This window comes from Centropristis striata, chromosome 9 (assembly GCF_030273125.1).
Source record: "Centropristis striata isolate RG_2023a ecotype Rhode Island chromosome 9, C.striata_1.0, whole genome shotgun sequence".
NCBI lineage: Eukaryota > Metazoa > Chordata > Actinopteri > Perciformes > Serranidae > Centropristis > Centropristis striata.
The window spans coordinates 5,011,252-5,019,876 of NC_081525.1; the positions used below are offsets into that span (position 1 = coordinate 5,011,252).

The 8,625-nt window shown below is 40.4% G+C and overlaps 2 protein-coding genes across 2 annotated transcripts in view; both read right to left on the bottom strand.

The window, feature by feature from the left end:
• Positions 1–237: 237 nt before the first annotated feature.
• faslg (Fas ligand (TNF superfamily, member 6)) lies at positions 238–3,622 on the bottom strand. Its single transcript, XM_059340531.1, has 4 exons — positions 3,035–3,622; positions 2,426–2,468; positions 2,229–2,282; positions 238–1,064 (listed from the first exon to the last, which is right to left on the bottom strand). The coding sequence occupies exons 1-4, from the start codon at positions 3,323–3,325 to the stop codon at positions 649–651; spliced, it is 804 nt and encodes a 267-aa protein (XP_059196514.1). The 5' UTR covers positions 3,326–3,622; the 3' UTR covers positions 238–648.
• Positions 3,623–5,295: 1,673 nt separating this feature from the next.
• Positions 5,296–8,625, bottom strand: part of si:dkey-86e18.1 (uncharacterized protein LOC557342 homolog) — a 4,623-nt gene continuing 1,293 nt past the window's right edge. The window contains exons 3-5 of the mRNA XM_059340529.1: positions 8,160–8,234; positions 7,879–8,068; positions 5,296–5,897 (exon numbers count right to left, since the gene is read on the bottom strand). Of these exons, the coding sequence (XP_059196512.1) occupies positions 5,410–5,897; positions 7,879–8,068; positions 8,160–8,234 (753 nt within the window). The 3' untranslated portion in view covers positions 5,296–5,409. The remainder of the gene's footprint in view (positions 5,898–7,878; positions 8,069–8,159; positions 8,235–8,625) is intronic.

Here is an 8,625-nt window from a genome sequence, read left to right on the forward strand (position 1 = left end):
TGCGCTACACTGTGGTCTGTATGCAACATTTTAAAACTTAAAGTGTGTTTCCCCAAAATCTCTCCTAGCTTGGAGCTTTTAACTGCATCTTCCAAATACAAACTTGTTTGTTTAAGACTTCTGGTGCATCTCAGTGGAAATAATGTTCACTATCAGGAGCAATGTGAGTCGGTGTCTTATCTAAATACTTTCCAGTGGTCATGAACAAAACTCATGTGGGTGTTCATTACATGGCTAACCCATAGAAACCCTTCTCAGATTTTACTAACAAAGCACTTCTCAGTTTCACCACATGAAAACTTAAATTATCTCTTTATTTCCGTCCAAACAACCTCCATAAACCACTTTTATTCACACATTTAGATATGATACATGTCAGATTTACACTCAAATAAATATTTTAAAAATGCTACAACTAAATTAGCATGTTAGTGTTAACTGACTTAACATTTATAAAAGGCACAATATCTGTTTAGAAACTGCTTCAATTAATTTAACCACCGATTTGTAAATCAGTTCCCTGAGTTTTTACCAGTGCAGGCCATTTTATATAATGCCATTCATTATAGCAATCACATTCAACATGATGAGTAAGATTCAGACCAGGTCACATTCTCTCATTGGAGTGAAATTACGACACTAAAGACTTCAGATCTTGTAGAGACCGAAGAAGTTGGCATAATGTGCATGAGTCAGATAATCGGGATGAGATACATTCACATAAACTTTGTCGGATTTCTCCAGATGCAGGGCGGAGCCGAGGTAGCTCTCCGTGGTCCAGGCGTGTTTCTGCTGCAGAGAGCAGAAACCCTCTCTGTGGGCCTCCATCAGGGTCATAGGAGTGGAGCGCCCCGATGTCCTCACAAACACAGTGTGAATGAATGAAGATGCAGGAGTGCAGGCCCTGAAGATCAGCTCCACTCTGGAGTAAACGTGGTAGAGTCCGGTCTCGTTGACTTGCAGGGCGCCATCTTCATACCTGTACGCCACTGCACCAGATACGAACGCCCGGCCCACTCGTGGATCCCACCGCAAAGTCTTCCGTGGGTGTATTTCAATCCTCCCTGCAAGAGGAGAGACATTAAGTTACCTCTTCCATCCCAATGTAGGGAATCAGAACATAAATTGCATTTTTTTTTTTTTTTTTTATGATTCAACTTTTATTGAGTTTTAACAATTTTTTACAAGACCACACTAACAACCAATTAAGAAAAGGAAAAAAAGGGGGCAAAATTAAGATACACAATCTTATGATAATAAAACATAAATAAAAATAAATAAATAAATAAAACAATAAAATAAAAATAAGTACATACACTACCGGTCAAAAGTTTTAGAACACCCCAATTTTTCCAGTTTTTTATTGAAATTCAAGCAGTTCAAGTCAAATGAACAGCTTGAAAGGGTACAAAGGTAAGTGGTGAACTGCCAGAGGTAAATAAAAAAGGTAAGGTTAACCAAAACTGAAAAATAATGTACATTTCAGAATTATACAAGTAGGCCTTTTTCAGGGAACAAGAAATGGGTTAACAACTTAACTCTATGGAGTCTTGGGCTATTTTGTCCATTTTTTAATTCTTTTCATGTCTTTGTAAGTCATTTTGTGTGTTTTTTGGTCATTTTGTGTCTTTTTTAGTCATTTTGTGTCTTTCTTAAGTCATTTTGTGTCTTTTGGTGGTTTTTTTTGGGTCATTTTGTGTCTTTTTTTGGTCATTTTGTGTCTTTTTTTAGTCTTTTAGTCCAACATAAAATGTGATTTTGAATCTTTTTTTTACTTTCAAAACACTATCATGCTCAATAAAGAATTTTAAATGTTGCAAATGTGCATTAATTTCAGAGTACACTGAGACATTAAACTGCATCATTTTCAATTTAATTCTGGAAAAGGTGGTGTGTTCTAAAACTTTTGACCAGTAGTGTAAGTCATAATGAACCCAGTCTGCCTCCACTTTCATTTCCATTCCAGTCCCCCAAGAACAGCCCATAATGATCAGTGTATGCAGATACATTTTAGCTACCCTGTTAAGAATAAAGTTTTAAAAACATTCCCCATTTCTCATTATATTTATCAATATCATTTGTTATACTATAGGATATCCTTTCAAAGGCAGCTACTTTGCCTAACTCTGTAAGCCAGTTTTGAAATACCGGACCCTCTGCATCTTTCCACTTTCTCATTATCATCTGTTTACCAATCAGTATAAATTGCATCTTAATTAATATGTTACCTATCACATGTGCTGCAGGTCTGTCATCCTCTTTTTTCAACTCAGGTCCAAATCCTGAAACAAAAGAGTCATTTTAGATTATTTGACTTATTTTTTTTATTTAACCTTTATTTAACCAGGTACTGGTTAAATAAAATTGGGTACATTTTCACTTTAGTGGGAATCCCTCACGTGTAGTAAGAGGTGTTTATATTTACCAATTTGCTTCTGAGGTGCATTAAACTCAGTCACAGGTTCGAACTTAAAGGAGACAAAAGAGAAACAGAGAAAATCTCATTACCACATCACACAGACGCCTCTGTGAGCACAGAGAGGAAATCCTGCCTCACTTGACCGGGGACCACAGATGGAACGATTTAGCCCTTTGGTTTGCATTTTTAAATGTCAGAGCAGACATGTTTTAACTCTTAAAATGATAGCAAATAATCAACTTTGCAGTGTTAACTTTCCAGCTCTGGGAGGGTTTCCACTCTCCCACCTTACACCTCCATCACCCCCTCTCTTTTTCAAAGGTGAGAGAAGTCGCACCTTTTTTAATTTGCAGCTTTGCCCCCATAGAAAATGTAAAATAAGCAACTTCTACACAAAGTAAAGTCCAATAATTTTTACAATATTTCTTGGGAACCATTGCACAATTGCTACATCATCATTTCTCTTATTCTATTAGACACTGTGGTCGTTCTACAACCTCAAAACTGTTTATCCCCCACACTGCTGCAGCTCTCATTAGAGTATAAATACACTAGAAGCTCGCCTAGTTCTAAACCACTCTTTGATGCTTTCTTTCTTTCATTCTCGACCCTTACCTGCCCCCCTTGGTTTCTCAGGTCCTTCAGTTCTTCCTGCATGTTGTGGATCTGGTAGGCTTCGAACCCCAGGGCTGTAAACACCAGCAGGAACAGCATCAGCACGGTCAGGGCTGAGCAGTAGCTGACTCCCATGCAGCCTGGACTTTTCCCACGACTCCTCACCCTCTCCTGGGGAGGCGGGAAGGACCAGCAGGGTACCAGACTCGGTGGCTGGTCGGCGTGCTGCTGACCTCCACCTCCATCCACTATAAACACCTGAGGCAACGGGTAGTTCTGGTCACAGCTCATGGTGCAGGTCCTGCCGTGAGACAAACTGTGTGTGCATCTATCGCCTGTGCATGAAGGAGGTGTGTACTTTTGTGTGAGCACCTCTGTCTTAAAAAACCAAGCTTGGGCTGTCAATCATCACCCACAAACTCCACCCACATGGGTGTAGCATTGGCTGAAGGAGTGCACATCACTTCTAATGAACTACACAAGCTAAGAAACCATGCATTTATCATCCAGCTATTGCTCTAATCTAATCAGCACTGCTGCATAGTTTTTTTTATAAGCACTATGCAAACTTATAACCACAGAGCCTCACTTAGCTTTTTCACATGGTTTGGGTTATGCAAGTGCTTAGTTAAACCTTGTCTTTTCTTTGCACTGTGCATGAAACTGTAGCTCAGTCTGAGGGGGACAGGAAGCTAGAGGTTTCAGCTGACCCTCATCCCACAAACCACCATCAAGTCATCATCAGAAAGAGACCTTCTCACAAATTCCACGAAAGGAAATATTGAGCAACCACGAGCACAATCACCTGCCCAGCATTTCATATGCAATGCAGCAGGTTTCACGGCTCAGAATACATACTTTATAACACGGTTGGGGATTTTTTTTCCTCTCAGGTGTGTCACTGTGCTTTTGAAACCATGTGCTGAATCTAAATATGTATCTAACCTAGTTAAAAATGCTTTGTTATTCAAGGTTTACCGCTATGCTAACCTTCTGAACCGATACCCCTTTAAATAAAGTATGATTTATCAGGCTTTACGAGGCGCAGCTCAGCTGTAAGTAAACAGTGATACAGCAGTTTCAGTAGCAAACAGCGTATTCTTGGGGGTAAGATGCTGCTGCCACATGAAAAGGAGAGACGTCTCTGCACTGGCTTTCCTTCTTGTGAACGGCTGGTAGAGAGACACATCGATACTGGGTGAGGTGAGAATTAACCCCAAGCATTACCTCAGAGATGAGCTTACAGGAAAGCTGAACACGTAGACGCCGCTTTTCCACCCCACTCAGTGAGGAGTTAATACCGTTGTGGTCTTCTCGACACTTTTGGGTTCATTTCATAGGATAAAGAAGTTGCACTGCTCCTGCACTGTGGTTGCATGAGTTTCCACAAGACATCGCTTCTTATCTTTTAATCACGAAAATCTGCTGACAAATATTATTAAGCACTGATCAGTGGGCTTCGGTGGTTTTTGTTAAAGGGTATCTTTCCGACCACATAGATGAGACTAAGGCAGAAGAAGAAGGCAGCCTTGCAGCTGAGGCTCTCGTCTCACGCAGCACTAACACTTATAGATCAGTTATGAAGCTGAATCAGTCTCGTATTTAATGTGAAAGTTACGGAAGGTCTCAAGCCTCTGCCCTGTCCACTGTTGCAAAAGTTTCGTTTCTTTCATCCTGCAGAAATTAAAGGGAAACCCAACGGTGCAGTGTGCATACAGACAGAGCTCCAACTAAAAGGGTAATTACGTCAAACTTAACCATAAACTGCACAGGGTGTCTGCACTCTACAAGCTGATGTGTCGTTTCCCAGAAGTGTCATGCGGTCCACGCAGTAGCAGCAGTAGCAGTAGCAGAGTGGGTTCAGTGGGAGGGTGGGGTTGTAGGGTTGTGGGGTCTAATCAGGTCGTGTTCAGTGCTGCTGCTCCAGTTATTATAACCAGACAAGGGAGACTAAAATGAATCACTGAATCAGCAAGTATCTCTATCAATTACCGTCTTTTTCTCACAGTCTGTCCTTTCTGTTGCACAACGGAGCTTCTTGTGGTCACGATGACTGAATACACAAACTGAGTAGCACCTGAAAATGACACTGAATTTCTCAGCCTAAAAATGAAGTACATTACTCATGTTTTTCTTGCAAACATACCTTTTCCCTTGCACGGCACGTCTTGTGATCGGGGCTCGAATATTCAGCTCATTTGTATTCATATTGAGATATTGTGACTCACACTCCTAGTGTTGAAAATAACATGTTAAAAATATATGACTAATCAAGCCTTTAAATGAATACAGAGCACCAAGAGGTTCCATAAAACATCCGATTGTTATTTAAAATATAGAAAATGTAGACCATTACATTTCATGATGAAAAAACATCACGTGTCACACTCGTCATCAGAAGAAGAGTAACAGTCTAGTCCCAGGACGTGACCCGTCCTCTCCTCTGTTGTCCCACTGCTGGAGGATCTCCCAGGTTTCCTTTCTGCTGCATCGCAGTCTGACTTACAGTCTTGGACGACACTTGCAGCATCGTTCTGTGTCTCTCTGCTCTGGGTTTGCCTGAATGAAGCGTTAACAATGTTTGGCAGGCCAGACTGCAGCACCCTGGCCAGGCTCTGTGTTTGTGAGGAGTCTCGCTGAACCGACGGTCCTCTGTACGCAGCAGCGGCCACCGCCAGCCTCGTATGGTCGAAGGAGAGGGGCTGGTCCTGATCTGTCTCTGAGGTTTCTGAGTTTGGGTCGGTGGGGACAGGGGTTTGAAAGCGTGTCTTTAAATGTCTCTCTGTGGTTTTGTGACATCCTGTCCAACTGCTGGCCAAGTCACTCTCACCATCGTGTGACTCACAGGGTCGGGGCTTTTTCACTGTAAATGAGAGCGAAGATATTTTTATTTATTTGTTTGCACCAGGCGGCAATCTCCGTGTCTGAGCATGGAGGCCAACCAGGAAGTGCCTTAAGCCTGCAATCCACCGAAAATTCCAGCAGGGGGCGCTAAATTTGGCTGCAAAAAAAATCTGCCCATTCATTTCAGTGCAAAATTTGAAAACTTCTGACTTGATTTATTACCTCAGAATTTTTTTTGGTTTCAATTATGGTCTCAATCGCTAGTAAAAAATCATCTTCAAGACAATTTGATGTCAATAGTTCTAATAATGGCCCCATTTAGAAGAAAACAGAAGATAAAGAATCATATGATTTGGGGCGTGGCTACCTTTGATTGACAGGTCACTAACAAGGCGAGCCGTCACCAGGAGAGAAGCAGAGCAATGCATCTCCACGGCAACGTGTCAATAAAGTTATATATAAAGTTATATAGGTAGAAAAGAGGAAGAGAAGAGAAGAGAGGTTTACCAGTTTTGGTCTCATAACTTTGACCCTTTCACTGTATTTTCACTTAATGACAGTTTATTTGAACATTTTGTTCATTAAATGTCTTGTTCAGTGTTTGGTTGGACTAACAGACACTCCAAGGAGTCGCTGCTCATTTTTCTGAGGTAAGAAAGATACATTTTGTTTTTGTTTTTTGCTAGCCAAAACTAACATCCCAGTGAATGCTAACATGAATTAGCAGCAGCTTCTAAAATTCAAAAGTAAATCAACAACAATAAAGATACCCAAAGGGGTGAAAGATCAGCTGCTGGTGTCTTAAAGGAATAGTTCACTCAAATTGACATTCAGTCAGAAACAGAGGAGGTTAGACAATTCCCTCAAAATTAAGATGATATAGTTCTAAGACTGTCAGAGAAGGCGTCATTTATACTAGACATTCCTAAAATTAATCAGCGGCAGGGACCCAGAGAATATGCAGAGAATCCTGCATCTCTGAGTGGATACAGGATACAAACCAGAAGAAACACTGTGCCACTGAGATATGTAATGTACATCATTTACAGGAGGCCAAGTTAGTGGAAGGGCAATCTTGGAGCCTGTTTGCCCATCAGTCTGACAATGATTTAAGGCCTATACGGGGAGCAGACCATATTTGGACTGTGGAGGAGGAGAGGGATCTGATCACTGACTACAGCCTCTCTACACCTCAACCTGACTGAGAAAAGCTACTGCTAATTCATGTTAGCATAAACTGGGATGTTAGTTTTGGCTAGCAAAAAATAAAAACAAAATTTATGTTACTGACCTCAAAAAACTGAACAGCGACTCCTTGGAGTGTCTGTTAGTCCAACCAAACACTGAACAAAACGTTCAAATAAACTGTCATTAAGTGAAAATACAGTGAAAGGGTCAAAGTTATGAGACCAAATCGGTAAACCTCCTTTTATATCTATATAACGTTATATATAACTTTACTGACACAGTGACGGCTCACCTTGTTAGTGACCTGTCAATCAAAGGTAGCCACGCCCCAAATCATACGATTCTTTATCTTCTATTTTGTTCTACATGGGGCCATTATTTGAACTATTAATAATAAATTGCCTTGAAGAAGATTTTTAACTAGTGATTGAGACCATAGTGTTGTCCTGTAAAAAAAATTCTGAGGTAACAAATCAAGTGAGAAGTTTTCTCATTTTGCATTGAAATTAATGGACAGAATTTTTTTGCAGCCACACTTAGCGCCCCCTGCTGGAATTTTCAGTAGAATGCAGCTTAAGGCACTTCCTGGTTTGCCTCCCTGCTCAGACCCGGAGGTTGCCGCCTGATCCTGATGCACAACTTTCACCGGCTTTTCTGGCTAATGCTGAATGAGCTATTCTTCACAAATGTCATAACACGATGATGATGATGATGATTATCAAGAAAATATATTCTAGAAGATGGTGTCTTGTCATGTGAACACATGCTTTTAATGCATGTGAGAGATTGGTCATTACCTTTCACACACTCACCTGTACCTGTAGATTCCTGTGTGACTGCTCTCCTTTTGCAGTATGCCCGAGGAGTCCATGGCTTATGTTTACAGGTGGGGTCAAGAACTCGTAGTTTGGAGATAAATCTTTTGTACTCTCTTTCTAACGCCTCGATGTGCAGCTGGAACTCTGCGATCTTCCTCTCTGGGTAATGGGACAGCTGCGATTGCTGGGAGGGAAAAGACAAATCTTATTCAACTTTAGAGAGGCAATTCAGTGTCAGTAATTATTATTTTGCACATTTCTAACAATTCACTTACCTGCAAATAATACTCGATTTCATTGTTGATGCTGGGGATCCACTTTTTCACAGAGGAAGCTGAATTAAGAGTAGACTGCAAAGAAGTAAAAGTAAAAGTTAATTGAGGAAGAGTGTAAACTCTTTAACCCTCTGAACCTCTCTGAAACGTATGCTTTCTTTAATTGCCACATATATACAGTTTATTGTTGAATGAAATTGTAAAACCCGGCATTATCGTGAAAATTTGAGCTTGCATGGATCATAGTTTAACAAAGTTACTGTTAGAAAAAGTAACTAAAATTAAGCTTAAAATTATGATATTACTTTCAAAATCACTATATTCTCTGTCTATATTATATGTCTTATTTAAAACCATGCCAAAAATAAACTGTTTGGAATAACTACATCCTGTTAAAAAAATTAAAGTCTGCTCCTCAGCAACACTGCGACAGTCACATGACAATTTTTTTTTTACTGAAAATCAG

What these genes read in the sequence shown, in the direction of transcription:
- faslg (XM_059340531.1), bottom strand. Translation starts at nt 3,325, where the DNA reads ATGAGCTGTGACCAGAACTACCCGTTGCCTCAGGTGTTTATAGTGGAT. An exon ending in TGAGAAACCAAGGGGGGCAG is followed by an intron (nt 2,469 to 3,034) that starts GTAAGGGTCGAG and finishes GTCTCCTTTAAG; the next exon opens with TTCGAACCTGTGACTGAGTT. An exon ending in ACCTGCAGCACATGTGATAG is followed by an intron (nt 1,065 to 2,228) that starts GTAACATATTAA and finishes CTCCTCTTGCAG; the next exon opens with GGAGGATTGAAATACACCCA.